The 25641-nt window shown below is 42.1% G+C and overlaps 1 protein-coding gene across 1 annotated transcript in view; it reads right to left on the bottom strand.

The window, feature by feature from the left end:
* Positions 1–1922: 1922 nt before the first annotated feature.
* The window catches only part of LOC108389948 (uncharacterized), a 42798-nt gene continuing 19079 nt past the window's right edge, over positions 1923–25641 (bottom strand). Inside the window, exons 3-7 of the mRNA XM_073236209.1 lie at positions 18548–18597; positions 17803–17865; positions 13185–13283; positions 9831–9932; positions 1923–2222 (exon numbers count right to left, since the gene is read on the bottom strand). Of these exons, the coding sequence (XP_073092310.1) occupies positions 9856–9932; positions 13185–13283; positions 17803–17865; positions 18548–18597 (289 nt within the window). The 3' untranslated portion in view covers positions 1923–2222; positions 9831–9855. The remainder of the gene's footprint in view (positions 2223–9830; positions 9933–13184; positions 13284–17802; positions 17866–18547; positions 18598–25641) is intronic.

The raw sequence follows: 25641 nt of genomic DNA, 5'->3' as shown, positions 1-25641 counted from the left end.
CACCTTTAGAGAAGACAGCCTTTTTTTCAGGACAAATCTAGTCCGTGTTATGAAGACATAAAGCAAATGCTCCGGTAACTATGCAGATAGCACGGATAGCTGTGGCTCCCAGGAACCAAAGAAACCCATGAGATGCCAGGGGAAGGTTATCTGTGTAAGTGGAGAAGTGCCCTGCAGACTGTGTATCTGTCAGATAAAGGCTTCTTGCCCTGGGCATAGATTTGGACTGCCCTGGGCTGAAAATCATTTCTTAGGCTTAGGAAGATGTTTGATCTTAGGCAGGCAACACTTACAGGAAATAAGAAACTAAGGCAGGCTTGGTCTTCACCAGTGCCGGAGGAGAGACTATGAAAAGAACATGGGCTGGACTATTAATGTCCCACTCGTGATGCTGTTCCAGCCTGAGGCTGCTGTGGCTGAAGCCGGATCACCGAATTTGGAGGTGTGCTCATGTGCCCTCCATGTAGAAGCACACCAAGGAGGGGGTGCAACTGTTCTCCTGTAAGGAGTGGACACCCCCACTCTCAGGCCTCCATGGGGAGGTCACCCAGAGATGTAAAATAAAGACTGTGGCTGCAGGCATTCATCAAAAAGGTAAATAAACTCATCTCATCCAAAAAAACCTGCAGGAATATAGGACAAACCAGTTGGGCAGATGATTTCTAGGCTCTGACATGCCCACTGACCTGTGTCCTGTCCAGGATGGTGGGGGTGGCAAGTGACAACAAGACAGAACAGTTGAACACAGAAGCATCCCCGTAGACAGTAGCAAATCTCAGAGAAGAAAGCAAGACGAGGCATATGTGACAATAATACGGATAGTAAATGATAACGTGATCTCTCAGTCGCTACTGGCTGAGGCTTGGGCCTGTTTGCTCACTTCCACTGGGCTGAGAGTTCCCAAGGCCAAACCTCTTACTTATCTTCATGTCTCCAGGATGATCCTGGTACAGAGGAGAGCCTCAGTAATCACACAATGAAGGACACGGGGAGCCAAGCCCAAGCCTGCTGAGAGGAAAGCATTCGTGGGAGGGTGTCAGGCCATCACAGGTCCGAGAGGAGTCCTGGGGAATTGTGCTGAAGGTTTTTCTCTGTATTCCTGACAAAAAGGCGGCCTGCCTCTCATCCACAAATATGCCTCTCAATGGGTTTTGCCTCCCAGACACAAAATCTTGAAAAGCCAGGAGAAAATTTTAACAGGAAAGAAAAGAGGGTAGTCAGCAGTCAGTTGGTGGCCAGACAAATGTTCTATGAATAAAGGAGAAAAATAATCAAACCCCTGCACAGAACCAGACCACGAGGCCCTCCCTTTCCAGTGGCCAGTGTCTGGAATGGGGTCCCTGAGAGAGGGATAAACAACAATAAAAAACAGCTTCTGTACCCAGGAGCCCTCTACTGAAGAGCAGACAAGTGAAAACATATAGAGGGAACACCCCAAACCCCGGCCTGATAAGGAAGCCATCACCAACACCAAGCTCCGGGGCCAGGACCTGGCGCTCCTGCATCACGCCTCCAGCCCCCAGGAATCACTAACCAGCACTGAGTGCTGACTTCCTCCCCAGGAAGACAGAGGACTTTCTCCAGATACCAGAAGACGATTCAAAAGATGCTGGGTGTCACGTGATGAGAAGAATTCTGCGGATGTATGGTCGTGATGGCTGCACAACGATGGGAATGTACTTAATGCCACTGAGCTGTATGCTTACAGATGACTGAGATGGTAAATTTTATATTGTGTATCATTTACCACAACTAAATTTTAAGTTAACTGAAAGACAAGTCAACAACTGAAAAGAAAAAGACATGGGGCATCTCTGAGTATGGCCAATGGCCACTGCAGATCTCAGAGATGTTTGATGAATACATAAATAAAGGCAGCACATGGGGCACTGGACACACAGACACATAGTAGCTGTGACCACTCACTGTTGAATATCTGTCAGTTTATTGAGCACTTCTAGTGTACTTTGTATTCCTGCTGCTAGCTTAGCTCCTACCACACATGACTGTTGTTTACATAATTACAGCTAATTTGTATAAGTATTTCAATGCTTACACACATTATCTCAATTACTCCTCACAATAACCTGTGAGGTGGGTGTCCGGTGGCTGTATTCCTCAGAGGGAGTAATATATTATACCAGAGGGTAGGAAGGTGTCAGAATAAGTCAACAAAAATAAAACATGAGGTCAGTGAATTTGGGGTAAAAATCCAGAAAAACCTGTGGAGAAACAGAAAATAAAAAGAGAAATGTCAGCATGTTTCTGTCTTAGTGACCATAAAAGTGAGCCTAGGAAAGTTTGGAACACAGGGGAAGTTAAACCAGACTGGGTCAGGTCAGTGTGAGTAAAACTGTAACATTTCCAGAATATCTCGCCTGGCATATCATATGGTATATCTGCATAACAATAGGTGTTCAGAGGTAGAAAGAAGTATAGCTTTAGTGCATTTGCATCATTCCTCAGGGGTGGAGAGAAGTTCATCTCCATATCAATGGGTAATTACCTGGGCAACTGAGGGCTTATCTGTACCCCAGAGGTGAGAGGGAGGTTTTGCTTCTGCTGAAGCAGGGAAGAGAGAAGGCCTGGGACTGGAGTGTGATGTGTCTTGTAAGCAATAAACAGGTTTTAAGCTTTATTTCTCCCTTTGACTGATTTCGGTTTTTAGAGGTATTTTGCCCTGGGATTCCCTCTCCCCGGACTTACATCTGGCGCAGTTGGCAGGATTCCTCTGAACCCGAAATCTGTCATAATGGGTGTGACCTTTGGGAGGGCTGCCTCTAGAAATGATGGGGAGAAGCGGCGCTTGCACGGAGGGATATGTGTCTACACTCATGTAGTCATGGAGGCACCACCGCCGCTGCTGGCCATGCCGACCACAGCCCGTGCCCAGAGCCTAAGGCTACTGCTTCTGCCACTGCTGCTGCTCCTGCTGCCAGCCGGAGCCTGGCCATAACTATGGAAAGGAGCAGAGGTCCAATACATCTTGATAGACAAACAACTGGCTGCTGGGTACCACGTCTTGTTGGCTATGGAGCCCATTGCAAGAAAAGCTCTGACCAAGGCAATAACCACCTACCCCATCATAGTGTGGGTGAGAGACTGGACCCAAAGGCCACGGAGTGGTGTGGCACAGACACCTACCGTATATCATGTGACTGGCCACTTGCCTTTGGCATCCGCAGGAAATGGTGAAGCAGACGCATTGGCCATGCAGATTCAGTCCACAGTTCGCCATTTCACAGGCAGGCAGTAGCCAAGGGTACAGAGCAATCATCATGTGGCAGCTGCAGCAAGGGGGCACATCCAGGACACAAGGACTGTAGAAGCAAATAACCATGATTTTGGGGGGTCTACTTTGCTATCATTCCAGGAATACACAGGAGGCCAGCTTCCAGGCCTTTTCCCCAAGGTGCCAGAAGAGCCAGTCATCACCGGTCCATGTGTTGAAAGGTCCAGGGCCATGTCCATTTTACTCCTAATTGCTGCACCCATCCTTGCAATGCATGTCCAATAAAGTGGGTGCCTTGATCGCTCTCAATCACTGGCAACTGGCCATAGGCTGCAAAGAGATACTCTAGGCCCCTCTTAGTGGTTTGCTGATCTGCACAACGTGCAGGGCACTCCTTCTGGGCTCAGCTGACTTCTTCAAAGGTCAATGGCAAGCCCTGCCGACAGGCTACAGCCCACATTGTCTTTTGCCCCACATGCAACAAACGCTGATGTAGCCATTGGGCCACATCAGAGGCAGGCTTTCTTTCTAGCCAGCGCACCAGACTTACAGTCAATAAAGGCTAAAAGGGCATATGCCCCACATCTGGTAGCCCAGGCAATAGGCCCCACCTTACAGTGTTGGATTCTCCCAGAGGAGGACGCTGCCCCAAATCACTCACGGAAGGCGTCTCTTGATGCAATAAGCAAGAGGAATTTATTCAGGAACCAGCTAGCTGGGGTCCAAGTTAGCCCGACGCAGCGGGTCTCAACAAGGACCCTGAGCAGCCAAAGCCAGAGGTTTTTATAGCATAGCATTTTCAAAAAGACAGTATTTCCTTACACAGTGTTTCAGCAAGATAAGCTTGGTATGCATGACTATCCGACCAAGGTTAGCAGTCTGAAGGCCGCAGCTGCCCACCACCTGGTGTTCATGATTAACTGATTTGAGGTTAGCTAACTGAAGGTCACTACATTTAACACTGGCTGACTAATTTGTTTTTCAAGATTCTAATAATTTTCCTTCTCCTAGGCTAGAGGGTGGTGTTTAACCCTTTAAGATGGCTGTACTTATGCACTTATGCTAACTTTTGATTTTTCAGATCCTACATTTCCCCACTTCTCTTTAGGGGCATTCCAATCATGGAATGTTTGTGTCTCCTTGTTGGGTGAGTGAGTGATACTGCTGTCTTAGCATTAGCACTTGAACAGCACTCACTTTTTCTTTAACAAAAGACACTAGCCCGTTTAAAACACAGGGACTAAAAGTAAGAAGCAGCACAAAAATAAGCAAGGGTCCAGCTAGAGTGGATATCAGGGTTGCATGATACATCAGCTTAGGCACTAGCTGGACTATAATACAGAAATCACGGGAGGAATTGAAGGCGGAGGTGGAGACACATGGGGTTAGTCTAGTATTACAAGCCTACCATCCCTCGGGAGGAGGGATTAAATACCTGTTTTTACCAGGGAAGGCTATGGGTATGGTCTCATTCTTTTTTTTACAGATAGAGACTCTAGCTGCTGCTAGGGAAAAGGGGCGATGACCGCTCTGGCTGCTTCGTGCTGAGAAGGGGGCGCAGTAAAGGGTGCAGCTAGGTCTCCATCACTGGTCAGTTGAGAGGGCTTCAGAAGGCTGGCACTTTTATTCTGGGTTTCATTTCTATTACTATTTGCAGTTTTGTGGCTTCTAGGCAAGATAAAACAAATTGTGTTATTAGGTTATGTAGCAACATCTGGAGTTGGATTTTTTATTCTGGAAGGAGGCTGCATTATTGAAACAATACTTCTCTCTAAAATCACTCTCATTTTTACTAGAAGTAACTAGGTTAAGAAAATAATTAACAGCTGGCTTGATTATTTGCACAGGTGCAGCAAGAAGAGCAATTGATTACACAGGCTCTTTTAAATATGCTTTGCTGGAACTTTTTGTAAGGAATTTCAGATTGAACTTTTAAAGGCCTCCTCTTGAGGCCAGACAGCCAAGCCAGACTTGCCATCAGGCTTTGCCTGCAGTACCTGTAGATTTGGATGAATTTCTCTCTTCTCGAGGTCTCTGCACCTGCCAGGAAGTGACCTTCTTTACTCACCTGGTAAGGTTGCTGGGAACTCTGTAAGCAAGGTACCAGGCCAGTTCTTCTAAGGGCTTTGTTGGCTTTATAAAGTCAATCAGTTCTTTAAAGTTGTTCATATCTGAGTCCATGCACATGTCTCTCAGGTATGACATTCCAGTCAAAGCCCTGGCAGTATAACCAGTGTTCTTAAGTAGTCTTCTCACAAGGAAAGCAGATTCTTATTGAACTCGTGCAAATAAACATACTGCCATGGAATACAAAAACAGTCACTGAAAGTTTTTAAACTCTGGAGGGATCAGGTAGAGAGAAGGATGTTTCAATTCTGAGTCATTTACTAAACTGTTGTCAGTTTAAGAGAACAAGGTTAAAACACTTTATCAGCAACATTTGAAACAAAAAGACACAAAATCATTTTCTTTAGTTTATGTAAACTTATGTAACTAATACCTGTTCTGCTCAAATCTAGTTCTTTACCAGTTTAGGGATAATACTATAAATGACAAAAGACTTACAAATGACAATGGTTAAAGATCTGATGAGAGCTTACTGTAAAACAGTTGACATAAGGAAATTCTGATATTTCTGTAATACAAAACATTCAGTAACAAAGTTTAGCATCATTCTCTTTGACAGTGCTTTCCTGGTAAATACATATATATATGTATTTATCTGATATACATATATTTATCTGATATATATCAGATATATATATATATATATCAGATAAATAAGCCAAATTAGTCAAATACTTTCTCTAATGAGAAAAAATTCTTCTGACATGTTCCAGGGGCCCTCTGGAAAATATCAGAGTTAACTAGAGGTAAAAGCACCTTTTTGCATTTAATTTTTTTAGAACTATCATTACACATTTATTGTCTATATACTCAGCACAGTAAACGAGATATCTTAAAAAGGTGGGGCAGCAGGGGAGACTGCTGCTGTCAATTTTTAAAGACAACATACAGAAAGTCAAAATAATTCTAGGTTACTAAGCATTCTTGAGAGAATGGTAGCAGATGGTAGATTCTTCTGCTTTCATCTTCAGGAGGGGAAAAAAGCTACAATAAGAATTCATATTTAGCTGAAAGATCTGTCTAAACTCAAGGAAGAGTATAATATCACCAGGCATACAAAAGACCTGTTAGAGATACATACAAAGAATGAATATGGCTATAGTCAAATTCAACTTAAAAGTTTAAGCAGAATCTCAAATTTAAATGTCTCTTTCTTTCACACAGATATTCAGATCTGACCAGAAATATGCTTTGAGATGAAAGAGATCAGGCATTTTACTTCTTCATTTAGGGACTGAGAAATGATGACCTTTGGCTTACAATCAATAGCTTACAAACAGTGAAAATAATAAGAACATAACTCAGCATAAGTCTCTAAGACCAGATACAAAAAAAGCAGAGAAAGTGCTTAAGTCTACAGGTCTTCCCTGAAAGCTTTAAGAATGTTTTACTCTTTAATAGTAGATAGAGCTTTTAATAGAATTTGCATAGCAGCTTATAAGATCATTTGCATTAAAAAAATATGGAGTCCTCCATGTTTTTTTGAAACATACAAACATATTTACAGCATATAAATTAAACAAGAAGACCTGGTGGTTCTCAAAAAAAAATCTATTACAACTTTTCTCAAAAGTAGTCACACGTTCGTCCATCTAAACCTTTACAGTGAAACCTGTTTTTCTGGGAGAAACATAATCTTGTCCAGATTCTACAGTTTAATTTTTAAGAATAAATTTTGGTTTGTTAACTAAGTGCATTTAATCAGCTGAAAAAAGCTTTGTTACCATTCTGCTTAGGATAAATTAAGAAAACAAATAATCAGTAACAACTTTAATCATTTGTTGGTTAGAGATTTTTCCACTTATAAAAATATATGGAATAAATAATTCAATTTCTCAGGCCATGCAATCATTTTCAATAACAAAATATTTCAAAGGCAAATAAAGGTTATACAGTTAACAAACTTTAGCTTTTAGTCTTTTTAATATTACGATTTCATTTTTTTTTTTAAATATTCTGGCAACTCACTGAGACTTTAAGCATGAGAAACTGCTTTGATCTTTCAACATTAAGAGCAGGCTAACAGTTAAAGAAAACTGTTTAACTGGAAACGAGATTCTAATTTTGCTGTGCACTCGATACCAAGACTTACTCGCTTCAATTTCACATAGCATGACTATACTAACTCTTCCACAAGCCTTCTACAACTTTCTTTTTACATTCAGTGTTCTCTCTTTAAACAAATAGCTGCACTTCAGAACAATCACTCTCTCTTTTACTTTCAACAAAACGAATTTCCGTTCTTTACACTTTCTCTCATTAAAACATACATCCTCCAGCATAGAGAAATGCCCTCTCCATCAGTTCTAACCAGAACTCAAAACTATTAGAAACTTCAAGCTCCAGTGAACACTGAGAAGCAGGACACTGCAAACTGTCAAACCAACATTCCCTAGACTGACAAACTTATGAACACATTCTACAATTTCTGCAACCATGAGCTTCACAGCACAATCTCCCAGCAAACACAGAGCACATCTTCTCAACTTAACAAAACTCTAAGGCTTTAAGTTACTACAAAGATTCTCAGGCTGCAGGTAGGCATACACACTGCAACACACAATTAAAAAGGTGTTCACTTGCCACACTTATCCAGCTCACCCACCTGCAACAACTATGCTAGCCTACTCACAAGACCCCCACTGAACACTAGACAAAGCCAAGCTTCTAAGCATTCTATTCTTAAAAGATTTAGCAGATAACATGACTCAAATGACTCTAGGTAAACTCAGGCAGCCGACAACTACCAAGACATGCCCGCCTTAGGCAAACTCAAATTAGCATTAATGCTTAACACTTTTTTATCAGGTTTTCTGGAAGTTTTAGAATACTCAATTTTCACAAGCGCTTGTCCTTAAATCAATTTCATTAATACCATCCGGAGGTAGAAAGATATATTCATTTACACACTTAGGGGGTTGTCTGAGTCTGTCCCATTGTCAGTATAACAATTATTAGGCACGTGAAAGACACAAAAAACAGAGACACACACAGATTAGACACACAGCGGCCGCTTTTTGTTTTTTCTCAGATTTTCAAACAGAAACTGAAAGGAATCAGAGGGTTGATATTCCTGGCGCCCAAAAATCAACCCTATCTCATCAGGTTCACTTTACCGGAAAAACAGACGGGAGGCTACCAGGCGTCCCTGGCCTCCCAACCTCCCCGAGGCGTCCCCCAGGGTTGCAGCCTGTGGTGCTCCTGGTACGTCTACCGACCGCAGTCTCGACCCCTTTACGGGATCGGGACAGCTGCCAGACAACGGGTACCCTTTCAGAATTCCGACCGGTCTTACTGAAAAACAGAAAACAGAACACAGACAAACCAAGGCGCCACTAATCTTACCTCTTCCTCCAAGAGCGACTTCGGGAGTGAAGCGGGGTGAGCTCATGATCCCGGACGAGCCCCCAAAATGCTGGATTTTCCCAGAGGAGGACGCCGCCCCAAATCACTCACAAAAGGCGTCTCTTGATGCAATAAGCAAGAGGAATTTATTCAGGAACCAGCTAGCTGGGGTCCAAGTTAGCCCAACGCAGCGGGTCTCAACAAGGACCCCGAGCAGCCAAAGCCAGAGGTTTTTATAGCATAGCATTTTCAAAAAGACAGTATTTCCTTACACAGTGTTTCAGCAAGATAAGCTTGGTATGCATGACTATCCGACCAAGGTTAGCAGTCTGAAGGCCGCAGCTGCCCACCACCTGGTGTTCATGATTAACTGATTTGAGGTTAGCTAACTGAAGGTCACTACATTTAACACTGGCTGACTAATTTGTTTTTCAAGATTCTAATAATTTTCCTTCTCCTAGGCTAGAGGGTGGTGTTTAACCCTTTAAGATGGCTGTACTTATGCACTTATGCTAACTTTTGATTTTTCAGATCCTACAACAGTATGATGTTCTAATGAGAAAAACCACATGTAAATAAAGTAAACAACCATTCCAGATGGAGCCATATGGAGTCCAGTTGGCTCCACCTTAAGGAAAGTTCTGGGGAGTTTTAGAGTACTTTGCACCATAATGTAAGCTGAAGTCATAGGTGATATCATCTGCATTAACATGGTGTAAGTCCGGGGAGAGGAAACCCCAGGGCAAAATACCTCTAAAAACCAAAATCAGTCAAAGGGAGAAATAAAGTTTAAAATCCGTTTATTGCTTACAAACTCCAGTCCCAGGCCTTCTCTCTTTCCTGCTCCAGGAAAGGCCAATATCAACCCTCCCCTCACCTCTAGGGTACAGATAAGCCCTCCTTGCCCAGGTAATTACCCATTGATATGGAGATGAACTTCTCTCCACCCCTGAGGAATGATGCAAATGCACTAAAGCCATACTTCTCTCCACCACTGAATGCCTATCGATATGCAGATGTACTAAAGCCAGGTGAGATATTCTGGAAATGTTACAATTTTACCCACACATGGTATTGGATCAACTTGAACCTGTGCACTCAAGGGGCCATGAGAGTTCAGCCCTACCTGTTGCTTCTGCTGATGAAGATGATCAGAGTCGGTGTGGCGAGTCAGTTGTGTGCTCGTTTATCCAATGGTCTTGTATGTTTTCCTCCCTGGCATCTCTACCTAGAGGAAACCCCAGAATGAAAAATGGAAGTTCATTCATCCCATCTGGGATCAGGCAGGTGCATCAGCCTGCGGCTTACATGGCTCTCCTGACGCCTCCAATGGCCCAGCTGGAGTGTGCCCAAAGGCATGCTGGGGAGTAGAACAGGATTCTTGGGGTTATAATTGAAGGTGAAGATTGGAGAGGTTAAATACTATGCCTAAGATTATCCAGCTAGCAAGAGCTGCAGTGGGCATTTGAACCTCATCTAATTCCAAAGCCACCCCTTTAATCTCCAAGAGCAGAAGCACATCTCTGTTCAGACAGTGATGAGCTGTGTGACCCTAACAAGTTAGTTTAGTTCACTGAGTCTATTTTCCCATCAGTAAGAAGGTAACAAGAAGGTCTACCTAATAGGGGTGTTGAGAGGAAATGATAGTATGACATCAGGTCCAGGCCAACCTCCCAAGATAGAAGGATCAATGAACAAAAGCACAATTCCCATTTCCAGATGGAAAATCTCAGCCTCATAGGAGTTAAAGAATATATGTACTTTGCTATCAAAGATCTTGATCCTGGGTTTTTTACCCCAAATACCCTGTGTCTGGCTCAGATGACGGAAGCTTGGGTGGCAATGTGGGGAGGACTAAATCTAAGGGCCCTCCATAAAAAATTCAATTTTATTTCACTGAGGACAAGACTGGGTGCATCTACTCCATGTCAAGAACTATGGTGGGCACTGTAGAATGGGACAAGGTGGGGGTGACCTGGCTCTGTCCTCAGGGGCAGTGGTGTGGCCAGTGAGATGGGCCTGGTGCAAAGTTCATAGCCAGAGCATCTTTCCTTTCTCCTTCCATCAGGAAAGTGGGTTTAGCTAAGCCAGATATTCTAAGCGTTGGCTGCACATTGTCACCACCTAGGAAGCTTTCAAAATGCTGCTGCCTGGCCCCACCTGCAGAGGTTCTGAGTTAAGTGTTCAGGAGTACAGCCTGGGCAGTAGTGAATGGGCAGCCAGGTTGAGGACCCCCAAGCAAGGCATAAATAAAGTTCTTGGGCCAACTGGGGTGTGGGAGGAGAAAGGAGCATGAGTGGGGGTTTTGTGTTTAGGAATTAAATGGACCAATGAGGACAGTGGCCAGAGCCCTGGTCTATGGCTCTTCATGCAAGCCCCAGGCACTCCTGACAGGGGCAGGAGGGGGTCCCTGCCCTCAAGAAGGCAGCTACATATATCACAGGCAAGACATCAGGCATGCAGTCAGGATGAAAATGCTTCCATCTGCCTGAGACACCGCCTTTACTGTGAGAGCTGCTCCCTGGGCTTGCACAGAAAGCAAAAGTGTGACTACAGTGCTGGACTGGCCTTCCTGACCGTGGGAGGTGAGATGCCAGGCTGCCTGGAAACAATCTGTTGCATTTCCAATCTGTTGCGTTTCCAAACGGGAATTCAGATAGATAGAATGCATTATTCTGTTGGCAACTCTTAAAAGCTACTGCAGTGGTGTGAGTTACAGCAGATGCAACTAGTTTCATATATTTACTTATGTGTTTCCCACTTAATTCACACTAGCTTGCATTGCAAGACACTCAGCTATAACACATTTTTACTAGGTTATGTTCTTCCACATTAATCAGATGTCATTGATTACTCACAGCCAGTGCTTCTAGAGGGCAGTCAGTCTGGCTTCCAATAATTCCCCTTATGTTTCAATGTTATCTGCTCATCTTTGTTAGTGTTTGGTGTGCAGCTTCCATTCTCTTTTGTCTCCAGTCTTTCGTTAGTGCTTCTTCTGTTACATACTATTCTACTATTTTGTACATCTCAAATATTAAGACAGAAGGTTATTTGATTCAGGAAAATACTCAGAAAATACACAATCCTTACACTTCTCTGCTCTGTATTAAGTCCAACATTGGTGGTATGTTGAACATTACTTAATCTAGAAATTCTAAGCTTAGCTTTTCAAAGACTCAATAAAATCTCAGAAAGATGCACGGAGATTCTCAATAGCCTCCACCTGTGTTGATCTGGGTCCTTCAAGAAGCAGATGCTGGAGTGAGGAATGAGGACTTGTGGGGGGTGGGAAGCAATAACTGCAGAAGAGAAAGGGGGCAGAGGCAGGACAGGGCAGGAAAAGCCCTCAGGGTGCAAGACATGGTCCTGTGAAAGGAAAGACAGAGGGAGGAAAATAGGGCAGGGAGCATCTCAGGCCACAGAGCAGATCATGTCAAGACTTGGGCCACCCCACAGGGAGGGGAGCAAAGCTGCCCGTTAGAGGACCACCCCACTGCCCCCCACACTGGGCAGAAATGGCAAGAGCCCATGCCTGCACCACGCTTCGTCACTGGCTTGGGAGCTGCCTGGGAAGAGCATGAAGCTGATCCCAGGGCTGCTGCTCTAGGCTGTCAGCTGACCGCATTCTTCCCAGCTGAAAAAGCTTCGCAAGTTCTTTCTTGACAGGAGAGCCCAGCAATGCTCCTCTGTGGCTGCCACACCCCCTCCCGTCTCCTGACAATGTAAATCTTTATAAATGCAAAGGCATGGCATCACTAAGGTTGCTAAATGCTTGTCTCTTCTTGACCTGACATGATCAGGTGAACACCACGCCCAGCTGAACTGTGGGGGAAATGCAATTAAACATTTTAAGGAGATTTACAATTGATTGACAGTGAGTGGTAGACCTTTTTCTTTCTGCTTTTTTCCATATTCCAAATTTTGGACAGTGAAAATAATGGATATTTTAAAATCAGTGTCCTTAGTCATATCTTTTTGACCCAAAATGGTATTCCCCAATCTGGTAGTTCAACAATTGTTTCAAAGTAAGACAACGTGGTAATAGACCGAGCATATGGTTTGAACTCAGTAGGATCTGGGCTTGAACTCTGGCCCTGGGACTTACACTCTACACACTGGGCAGGCCCTCAGGCCCTCTCTGCTTCAGTTCCCTGATCCAGAAAGGAAAATACATGTCCTAATTCTCTGCATTACTTTATTTGAAGGGGCAGTGTATGTAACACAAAGTAAGAAACCAGTCCATTTTGATGCCTCCCCAAAACTTCTGGCACTTTCTAAAAATCCACATTCAAAGGACAAAGAGTGCCCATGGAAGTTCACAGTAATGTCCTATGAGGGTCCCAAAAATGAGTACTAAAAATCTCCTTGGCAGTAATTCCAACTCTAGGAATAGACCCAAAAGAAGGGAAAGCAGGTACTCAAATATCTGTCTTGTGCACAGCAACATTATTCACAATAGCCAAAAGGTGGAACAACTCACACGTCCACTGACGGATGAGTGGATAAGCCAAGCAGAGCGCACACATACAGTCAGCCTGAGGGAGGAAGGAAACTGCCGCCTGCAGCAACATGCAAGGACCTGGAAGACATTAAGCCAAGTGAAATAAGCCAGACACGAAAGGACAAATACTGTAGGATTCCACTTACATCAGGTACCTGGCGTAGTCAAACTCATGGAAACAGAAAGTAGAATGGACTTTATGAAGGCCTGGGCGAGGGTGAAGTGGGGAGCTCAGCAGGTACAGAGCTTCGGTTTGGGATGTTGAAAAGGTTCTGGAGATGGATGGTGGCGATGGTTGCACAACAGTGTGAATGTACTTAATGCCACAGAGCTGTGCATTTAAAATGTTCAAATGGTAAATTTAATGTTTTGTATATTTTATCACAATAAAAAAATTTTAATAATTTTTAAAAACCTCCTTGGTGATGCAGTATTACTACTTTGTAGGAGAGAGAGCTATCAGGTTATTTCTCACATAGAGAAGCAACATACATATAGCTGTGTGATTCGTTGCACTGTTCATCACTTTTAATGATAAAAATGAGGAAACCACCTTATGGAAAATTTTGAAAAGAAAGAAAAACACATTAACTCCATTTCTTTTTTTCTTTAGAGGAATTTTTCTAGATCTAGTTTTAACTGCAGTGATTGGATCCTATGGGCTCTGAAGACAGTCCCAAAAATGGCTTCCAGAAACCACCTTGACAATACATGTGCAAGATGGATACTATGAATTCTCTTGGGACACTCAGGTGTGCTTTCTCCAAGGTGGGAAGCACCCATACCTCTGGTGGATGCAAAGGTAGGATCACAGGATGGTGGGAGAAGGGAAGGAAAGTAGGAAGAGAAAGACTAATGGCTAAGTTTCTTTTATACTGGTACCAGATCATTGGTGCACATGTGTGTATGTGTGCACACACACGCACACACACACACATACATCCTCCCCAGGCTGAGTTTCTATCACACACCCTCACCTCTGTTTTGGGTCAAAGTCCAAAAAGAAAACAGGAACTGGTATAATAGTCCCTATCTCCTGATGGTGTCTGAGACCTGAGAAAGAATCTATATAAAGCTTGGCTCACTGAAAGGAGGCCGTTTCAGACAGAGCCTCCTCAGGCCCCAGAAGAACTCCACGGACCCAGCCAACCAACAAATACTGAAAACCTTTCCACTGTGGACCTGGTTGTAAACTCATGTGAAGAACCCACCAAAGTTACCTTAATATTACAAAGAAACACCTGAGAGACTTAATAAAAGGTTCATATCATTATTTCCCTAAACCAGATTATCAGTCATTCCTTAACAAATGAATTGGCTTGGTTAGAACAGGTTCTGGAAATAGCTTCAGATAGCCTCTTCACATAAAAACTTGTTGAAGAGAAGTCACATATATCATTCCAACTCATTTTTAGTCTCCAACCCTTTCAAAGAAGGCAAGGGTATTATATTAAGTGAACATTAGTTGCTGTAATATACGAACTTCAGAATGTCAGTGGCTTAATTGGGTGGAAATTCATTTCTCACTACAGTTAATTTCAGTGTTCCTAGTGGACAGGGAGTTTTCCTCCATGTGGTGTCTCAGGGATCTAAACTCCTTCCATCTTGTGACTCTACCATCCCCTGGGGCTGCTTTTCTGCCAGTGGAAATATAACACAAAAGTGCAGAGGCTTCATTGCTTCTTCAAAGTTGACCCATGAAGAATACACATCATTTCCACTCACTGTCATTGATGAAAATTATTTACATGGCCACAGAGGAGACAAGACTGGGAGAAAATATTTGCAAAAAAATATATTTGACAAAGTTTTACAAAGTTCTTGTGTCTAAAATACATTAAAAATATTTACATAAAATCAGAATATATTATACAGAGAGATCATTTATATGGAGAATATATAAAGAATTTTATAACTCAATAATAAAAAGACAAACAATTGAGTTAGAAAATGGGCAAAAGATTTGAACAGACACATCACCAACAGCAAATAAGCACATGAAAAGATGGTCAACATCATTGGTCATTAGGGAAGTTCAAATTACCACCACAGCTAGATACCACGATATACCATTAGAATGACTGAAATGAAAACCATTAAGTGTTCCAACTGTTGACAAGGACGGGGAGCAACTGGAACTCACATCCAAGGGCAATGAGAATGTAAAATGGTACAACCTCTTAGGAAATGATTTGGAAGTTTTCTTATATGTAAGATCTTAATGTATACCACTGGACCCAAGTATTTTAGAATATATATTTTTTCAGAAATAAATGAAACATTTAAGAAATGTAATTATATTCAGGTCTCAATAAATTTAAAAAGACTGGTATTCTACAGAATACTTCTTCTGCTCACAAGACTACTAAATTTGAAGTCAGTTACAAACAGAAAACTACCCATGTATTTGGAAAATTCATAAGCATGTTTTTCAAAACTCATGGGTTAAATAATAAATCATGAGAAATTTAAAGATATTTAGGATTCTACAATAACAACAGTACTATGCTAAAACTTAACAGAGTTTACCTAAAGCATTACCATGTGCTAGTAAGGAATGTATACTTTTATATGCTATTATTATATAATAAATATTAAAAACATAGAAAAATTACTAATAGAACAAAGAAAATTGTAGAGAAGGAAATAATAAACATAAGAGCAAAGAATGATGAAATTGAAAATAAACACACATAAGAGAAGCAATAAAAGCAAAATTTGGTTCTTTTAAAAGATTGCTAATACTAACAAACCTTTAGTTAAAATAAATCAAGAAAAACTAACAGAACAGAAGGCCTAATATTAGGAAGGAAAAATGGTATACAACTTCAGGTGCCACACAGATTGAAAAGATTGAGAATATTACAAACAATTTTATGGTAATAAATTTGAGAAATTAGAAAAACATAGACCAAGTCGTATAAAAAATAAAATGATTAAAGAAGAAACTAAACCTCTGAATAGTGCTATAACCACTCAAGAAATTGAATCAGTAGTTTAAAATCTTGCCACAAAGAAACACCAAGTTCAGATGGTTTTACTAGTAACATCTACCAATTATTCAAGGAACAAATAACTCCAATATTATACAAACTCTTTTCAGTTATAGTAAAGGAAGAAACACTCCTCAATTCATTCATGAGGCTAGCACAAAATTAACACAAAGATAATGCACAAAAGACAAATTATGAGACAATATCACTAATGAGCAGAGATACTAAACTCTTCTTTAAAATTTAGCAGAATAATCCCAGCAATGTGTAAAGACAGTCGTGACCAAGTTGGGCTTATTGCAGGAACACAAGTTTATTTTAAGGTTAGAAAACCAATTCCTGTAATTCACACAGATTAAAAGAGAAAAATTACATGATCATCTCAGTGAATGAAGTTTCTTTTGACAAATTCAAATATCCATTCATGATAAAAACAAATAAAAAATAAATCCTTAGAAAGCAAGAAGTAGAATCTCCTAAAGCCTTTTCTTTCTCCTTGTGATCCCCAGGCCCCTTTCTAGAACCTACTGCCAAATGTGCTCATCTTCCAGCCCTGAGATGCCTCAAATGCACACAGAAAATTGACAGCAAAAATCCCACTTAGTGGGAAAAAATCGAATGTTTTCCCTTTAAAACCAGAACAAGAGTACCTGCTTTTATTTTCATTCAGCATTGTGTTGGAGAAAGAGAAGAGACTTAAAGGTATTAGGATTGGAAAAAGGAAATAAGACATTCATTATTCATATGTATTATCAGCTCCATGGAAAATGCAAAAATCTATAGAAAAATTATTAGTTTTAATAAGAGAATTTAGCAAGGTTGCTGAATTTAAAAATCAATATGCAGAGGTCAATGAATTTCTACAATCAGCAATGAACAAAAAATGAATTTTTTAAAAGATAATCATGCCAAAAATATAAACTAAAATGAATAAATCTAACAAAAGCTATGTAGGTGCTCTATGGAGAAGATTATAAAACTCTTGAAAAAACATTAAAGAAGATGTAAATAAATGGGGAACTTCATAGATACCTCTTAATTTCAATATAACTTTTCTTCTTAAATGCTCAAAATTAGTTCTTTTAAAACATGTATGAAAACAACTTTTAATGTTCTTATTACATTAATTCAAACACTGCTGGCCCTTACAAACACTACAGAGCATACAGACAGAAAAAATTATGATTAACTTCAGTCATATTTACTATTTTGCTCATTTTGGTATTAGAAATTATATAGCTGTACACATATTTACACACATTTTTAATTTTGTCATTATAAGGATACATCTTTCAAGGCAGGAGGATGGGACACATGTAACATTTTGTTAGCTTGATTCATAATTTTAAAATATTTGGACAAATGGTATGTGGCCTCTTTTTTTGTTCTTGTCACGGGCTCCTCCGACATGAAGGTCAGGCCTGATGAGAGGCATTGCAGTAGTCCTGGCTGTGGGCAGGGAATGGGTTCTGGCCCCTGCAGGCTCTCACAGAGGGCACCAGCCCAGGTGAGTCAGGATGTCTGTGATATTTGGAAATGTCAGTCAAACCCCACGCAGCTGGTGTGCCCTAAGGGCAAGCCAAGCGGCCAAGAGGGAAACTTACAGCATTTGAAGCATCTCAGGGCTGGAAGATGAGCACATTTGGCAACAGTTTCTAGAGAGGGGCCTGGGGATCACAAGAAGGAGAAAGAAAAGCCATTGCTTCTTTCTGTCTGTGCATAAGCAAAGTCTGAAATTCATTCAACAAACATTTCCAAAGTGCTAATCATCATTACTATCATCATCAAAACTGGTAAGATGTATTAAGCTCTTACATCCTATCCCTGTGAGGTGACTTTTACATGTAACCATACACAATGCATGTTATATACAATTGCCATATGAACTGGGCTATATGAAAATAATAATTCTCCCAGATTGTTATTTTACAGATGAGGAAACTGAGGCTTGATAGTAAGTGATTTGTGCAAAGTCATATAGTTTGTACACGACAGGACCAATTTTTAAATCTGGATAAACTTGGGTGTGTCTGGGTCTACACAGAGGGTTGTGTGCCAGCACTGAAATTTTAAAATTGAGCTAGTCATAGTTTTTATCTACAAGGACAGCATCGTCTAGCAGGAAAGTCAAATGTACACGTACATATGTTTCAGTAACCCAGATGAATACAACAGACTCTTTTACCTTTTCTGGCTTTGTATTTAACTGGCTGCTCATATCCCTAGCCGTCTATTCTTACCTTGCCCTATCCTATCACCTCAAACATCTGAGATGCTTGAACCTGATAATTAATAGTTCCCTCTAGTACCAATCCCTGCCTCATTGTTTCTAGAACTCTCTGTGCTCACCTCTTAGATGCAAGTTCTCTGGCCTCTCCAGGTGAACTAGAGTTCCTCCACTGTAAATACAGAAAAAAATCCAGTTCAGACAAGCACTCAATTAGCTGGTGTGAACACCTCTCCTGCCTCATCTCTGATTGTTTCCTTAGCTCCATATTCCCAGGCTTTAATTGCAGACAGCACTTTCCACACAGATGAGAAGAGGACCATAGCAGCCATAAGCCTCAATCATCTCAGTTTAATGGACTTCCTGGGCCAACAAAGTTTCTTTCCCCCAGCACCCACATGTCAAATTCCAAGAAGGACTGTGCCGATCTTTCTTGGGTCAGGTGCCTGTTCATGAGTCAGTCACTCTGTCCAAGAGGAATGGAGATTCTCCTAGGCCAAGGCTAGTATTTTGCAAGAGTGAGAGAAGCCGCTATTACCACAAAAGGAAAGAGATGTTGAGCAGATAAAAACAAATGTCTACTCCTCCAGGTGACACCTGCTCTGATGCATCCCAGCACACAGGACACCTTCCCAGGGTCACCCTCACTGACTTTGCCACATCCCAGCACAAGTGAACCGATGGCTCCGCCCAGGACAGAGCCTGACCTCCTCTGCTGCCCCACACCTCAGGGCCGTAGGCCGTCTCCTCCAGTTGATAATCCGTTAGAGAAGCGCTTGAGTACTTCTTGGAACGATGGCAGTGTTTTTCTTCTTCAGTAACTCATGTTTGGCCATGGGGTTTTACAAAGAAAGGAAAATTGACATATCTGATGCAGAATTCTAAATTCTTCCAGAACAAAGCTGAACCCCATTTTGACAAGAAGGATTTGGTTTGGGATACACAATGGGAATCTCCTGGCTTTAAAGGTTAGGCTAACACTGGATTAGAGTAAGAAATAAATCCACAGAAGCTGCGTCCTGGCAGATGTTTTAAATTTGGGAAGCCAATACTGGCAATTGGAAAGTGAGTTGGACACATGTGTATATTGTTGGTGGGGATATAAACTAGTGTAAGCCTTTCCAAGAGCAATTTAGCAATCAAGTCCTTAAAATGCCTATACCCTTTGACCCACAAACTTCTTTTCCAAGAATTCATCCTAAGAAAACAATACAAAAGACTGAGGAAGCTTTATGCAAAAATAGATATTCACTATGGCATTATTTGTAACAATGAAAATTAAGAAAAAACACAAAGGAATGGTAAGCTACATTATGGCAAATCCTCTCCATGGGATATTTTTTAGCAACTAAAAATGAACTCTCGTCAGTTCACAGAAAACAAACTAGATGCAGCTTTGAAAGGTTATTCAGCCTTTCTTATAAGAAAAATTGTATTAAAACAAAATTGGAATACTATTTTCACCTTTCAGTATGTCAAAGATCAGAAACATTGTTAACACTGTGTTGGCAATGGTATGAGCAAACATGCACTTTTTTCTGTTATTGGGTGGAGTTTAAATCCATATAACTCCTATGGAAGGCAATCTGATGGTGTCTATCAAAATTTAAAGTGTGTATTTTAAAAATGAATCTGCCAACCTAGCAAAATTTCACTGCTCAGAACTGATCCTACAGATATGACTGACACATGCACATGATGGGCAAGCCTGTTGTCTGAAATATTATCTATAGAACAAAAGAAAGGAATAATTGTGAATAGGAGACTGAATGATACCTGATGGTACATCCATGCAATATATACTATTAGCTATTAGAAAGAAAGATCAAATGATTTCCCTCATTTGTGGAGTATAACAATGAAGCAAAACTGAAGGAACAAAATAGCAGTAGACTCAGAGACTCCAAGAAGGAACTAGTGGTTACCAAAGGGGAGGGATGTGGGAGGGCAGCTGGGGAGGGAGGGAGAAGGGATTGAGGGGTATTATGTTTAGTACACATGGTGTGGGGGATCAAGGGGAAAACAGTGTAGCACAGAGAAGGTACATAGTGGATCTGTGGCATCTTACTACACTAATGGACAGTACCTGCATTGGGGTATGTGTGGGGACTTGGTAATATGGGTAAATGTAGTAACCACATTGCTTTTTCATGTGAAACCTTCATAAGAGTGTATATCAATAATACCTTAATTAAAATTTTTTTAATTAATTAAATAAATAATAGAAAGATCCTGTCAGAACTATAAGGGCTTTTTTAGGATGATTTGCAAGATGTATTAAGTGAAAAAAGCAAGAAAGCAAAGGTGAGATTAAAGATAGCGGTGTGATACGTGAGTCAGAGACCTCCTCCTAAAACCATGTATGATATGAAAACATGATTAACACAACTAATCCTATGTGAAAAGACCCTGGAAGGAAGAACACCAACATGTTCACAGTGCTTGTGTTCAGGTGGTGAGATACTGGAGGAGCTTTTGATTTTCTTTTCCTTTTTTTTTTTCCAAAATGTTTATATTCTTTCTTAAAAACAATATATGCATAAATTCAATATCTGAAGTCTGGGCTGTTCACAGGAAATGATTACTCTCTGTCACTGTGTCTATTTTCCTTTGGTGAAGATAAAGCCCCTTCATCTCTTCAATAACAGCAGTCACTGGTGTTTACTATGGACCACTATCTGCCAAGTTCACTACATAGTTTAGTTCAATGAATCCATGAAGCAGAAATTCTTACCATTTTGCAGATGGGGAAAACCGAGGCTCAGACACACTAAATGACACAACTAACAGATAACAGCATCGGAACTCAAACCCAGGTCCTTCCACCATATCACAGTAACTACCCAAAACCATGCTCGGGGTCCAGGTTGTGCCAGGCAGAGTACTAATGCTTTACACCCATTTGCTCACTTGATAACCCTGCAGATGTAGATGGTGTCCTCATTTTCCAAAGAGCAGCGAAGGGAGGTTAAGTCACCAGCACAAGATACCACAGCTGGTAAGAGGTAAAATGGGGATTCTAATCCAGGTCGGCCTGTGTTGGTAACCGTCACACTGTTGTGTCTTCCCACTCTGAAAACCCAAGCACTATGAGCCTGGGACATGCAGCTGGTCCTGCCATGATCAAAAGAGAAGCATCTGGAAGGAAGGTGAATGCATGAGGAAGAGGGCCCCCAGGACCGTCCCGGTTGCGTAGGGCTGGCTCTGTGCATACATGCACACCTGAGGCCTGGGGCTGGGTGAGCTGGCACTGTGCATGAAGACGTCCATGTGGCCTGGCCCAAGGCCAGCAGAGATGTCACATTCTCCTGCCAGTGCTGACAGTGCTTATGCTAACCTGCCAGAAGGCCTCAAGAAAAGCTATTAAAGCTCCCTTTAAGGATTGCTGGTTCTGGGAGGTGTGGGCAGATGACAGTGCCTCTTTTATGGTGGAAAATTCCAGTGCCACCTGGCTTGGCAAGGGTGATGTCTATCCTCCTTGACTCCCACGAGCCACAGGGCCCTGCTGGGACCCAGAATCCAGGACAAGGCTGGAGCTCTGTGACTGGACGCAGAGTCTGGGCCAATGATATGAGCATGGGCTCAAACTCTCAGGGCAACAGGAAGTCCAAGTCTGCCTGGGAGAAACCAGTCTAGAGGTACTCAGGCCAGAGGCCAAGTGAGGCCTGAGAATGGCCAGGTGGGCTCTGAGTCATCATAGCTGAGTGGACAGAACAGCCCTGAGGATGCGGGGTGCTGGGAAACCTCATACGCTACTGGTAGGAGTATCAGTGGACCCGAGGCTTCAGAAGAGTCTGTTGTTATCCCATACACACACACACTCTGTGACCCAATGATTCTGCTCATCATAATATGCCTCAAAAAACTCTTCCACCAAGTGGATCCCAGGATGCTCATAGCAGCACTCTTCATGAAAACAAAAACTTCAAACAACCCAAACACCCATGGACATGACAATGGGTTAAAAATACATACACTCTATTCATACAATGCAATAGCATATAGCCATTAAAATGAATAGGCAACAACTTCCTGAGTGAATCCCACAAAGTGTTCAATAAAGCAAACCAGACACACACACACCACACACACACACACACACACACACACACACACACACACACACACACACACAGTGTGATTTCATTTAATAGAAGTCAAAAAACTCCAGACTAAACAACATCTTGATTAGGGACATATACTTATGTGGTAAACTGTACAAGTGACAGAATGACAAACATAAAAGTCAGGGTGGCGATTATCTTCCAGGGGCGAGGGGAAAGGGTGGGACCTGAAGGGCACATACAAGGGGTTTGGAAAGTATTGGGGACACCGTCTTTGTTAAGTTAGGTGTTGGCCCAGGGGTATTTATTTTTATTATGATTCTTTACAGTGACCCTACTACTCATGTGTATATGCAAAATATCTCAAATTAAAAAAAAAAACTTAAAAATCTTAAGTAGTGAGCTGCTGCTTGGTAAGTGGGGGCGGCCCAGCACCCACAGCCTGCCCAGCTCCGACCAGGCCCAGCGGTCATGAATGCCCCAAAGGAGTACAAGCACAGGCTCTGGTCAGCCCACAGAAAGGGGGTGTGAGGAGAGAGCGCAGGTCTGCAGTCAGAAGGCCAAGGTCAGATCTCATCTCCGCCACTGCCTAACTGCATTACCCTGAGCAAATAACCAAAATTCTCTGAGATTAGTCACTTGTGAAATGAGCATAAGCTAAGACTCTAGGTTTTTATCTCTGAATCCTCAGTACCCAACATCTTGTTTGGCATCAAGTAATAAGTATACATCAAACTCCCAGTCTTCTTATAAGAAAAACATCAGAGAAATTCCGATAGTGAGCCATCTTACAAAATACCCGAGCCATACCCCTCAAAACTGTCACCACAACCACGAAGTCACAGGTCTCAGAGTACGTACGATTCCACTTACACACAGCACCCAGAACAGTGAGACTCCTGAAGTGGTAGAGTGGTTACCAGGGGCTGGGAGGAGGGGGACGTAGGGAGTCCGTGTTGAATGGGTGCAGAGTTTGGGTTTGGGTTGATGAAAAACCCCTAAAGATGGACAGTGGTGATGATTGTACAACAGTGTGAATATACTTACTGCCACTTAATTGTACACTTACAATGGGTTAAAATGGTAAATTCTATGTTACATGTGCCACCGCAATTTTTTAAAATCAAACCAAAATAAAGAGAGAGAGAGAAGTCTGAAAAAATGCCACAGCAGACAAGAGGAGCCTAAAAACGTGACATTTAAATGTAGTGTGAGATCCTGGGACAGAAAAGAGATGGTAAGTAAAACCTAGGGATAAATTATAGACTTTAGTTAATTATAATGCATCAATATTGCTTCATGAATTATAACAAACATATAATGATGTGAGATATGGGGGAATAAGAGCTGTAGAGTATATGGGAACGCTCTGTACCATCTCAATTTCTTGGAAAATCTAAAAGTAAACTCTATTAATTAAAATTATATATAAATAAATATACTTATTTATGTTAATACATATACTTACATATAAAATGACAGAAAATAAAATTTTACCTGTATATACATAGATCTATAACAAAGGATGTATATGAAAGACTAAGGGACTGCGGGGAGGGAGGGGTCCGTGGCCAGCTCCTCAGCCTCTGTTCTGCAGGATCCTCTTTCCAGGGGGGCCCATGTTACCAGCACAGTGGCAGAAGCTCACCCACAGACTTACCGCATCTGCACTTTTGTTTCCACTACCCCAAAACAATGGCCCCTATCTCGTGTGTAAGGACACTCTCTTCCCTGCACCCCCGCAGACCTCAATCTCTTAAGAATTGACTAGCTGCTCTTTATTTCGCATGTCTCACCACTGACATTCTGAATTTGTTATCTCTTCTCCAGAACCAGACCTAGGGCCTGACCCATCACTGCGAGAACGCAGACAGGCCGGCCACCTGAACCGGGAGCTGCTGCCCCTCACACTCCTGAGCTCCCTCAAAACAGGGACAGCCGCTCAGTAACACAGAGTCACTGAGGTCACCCACCCATCAGCCCTTATGTTACCAAGTAAGAAGCTGAGGCCCAAAGGGTCCATGTGACTTGTCTAAGATCACAGCTGGTTGAAGGCAGGGCTGGGATTGGGACCAAGGACTCCTGAAGCCCAGCCTTTTGTCCTATAACGTGCTGCCTCCCTAAGGCTGATGTTTAATGGACTTCTGTTTCTGGCAATCGAGCAGACCAGACACTCTGAACTACTTCCTGCTGGAACATTAAAAATGCTGGGTAAAAACGTTTTCAATTTTTTAAAGGTACCAAGTGAGCTGGCAAAAAGGTCACAGGCCGAAAACGAAGGGAAAGCAGGAACCCGGACAGGATGAGGAAGCTGGCTTTCTCCCTAAGGAGATATGCCAAAACTAAGTCACCTTGAGCTTTGGTTTTCAATGCCTTGAAGAGTGCATGAAAGAGAGACAAACCCTAGCCCAGTCAAGGTAGAGAACTTAATAGAGAACTTCCTGTAAAGCTGGGCCACGTCTCCAGTACAAGAGGAGGCTAGAAATAAACTCATGCTCCCGGCAGAGGAGCAAGGAAAATTATCCACATTACACGTTGGAAGTGGGTGGAAAGAAAAAAAAAAAAAACTACCCTGAGAATTGTTTAACCACAGCCAACTCTTATATTTAAAATCATAGATGGCAGGCAAAAATCCTCAAGCCAATTGAGCAAAACTGTAAGGGGACAAGAGAGTTAGCCATGAGAATACCTGGGGGCAGAACATTCCAGGCAGGCAGAGGCAATAGCCAGTTCTCAGGCCCTAAGGCAGGGTCATGCCTGGCTTGTTCCGGGAACAGGAGAAGGCCTACAGGGCTGGAGTGGAAAGAGCCAAGGAGAAGGAGAAGTCACAGAGGTAACAGGACACCAGGTTGGGCAAGGCCTGGTGTGGTGCTGTGAAACCGTGGACTCTTTCTCTGAAATTCAGAACCGTGGGAGGAGTTTGAGCCATGGAGTGAGATGATCTAACTTACCTATTAAAAGGGTCACCCTGTGGTGATGGCAGCCCTACAGCATGAAGGTACTTAATGCCACTGCGCTGTGCACATTAAAATGGTAAATTGGATATCATGTATATATTATCATAATTTTTTTAAATGACCATCCCGGCTGCTGGGCTCAGAATATGTGGAATGGAAGCTGGAATTATTCCAGTAACCTGGGAGAAATAAATG

Source organism: Manis javanica, chromosome 4, assembly GCF_040802235.1.
Source record: "Manis javanica isolate MJ-LG chromosome 4, MJ_LKY, whole genome shotgun sequence".
Taxonomy (NCBI): Eukaryota; Metazoa; Chordata; class Mammalia; order Pholidota; family Manidae; genus Manis; species Manis javanica.
Note: the sequence above shows the minus strand (reverse complement) of the source record. Positions and strands in the feature narration are given on the sequence as shown.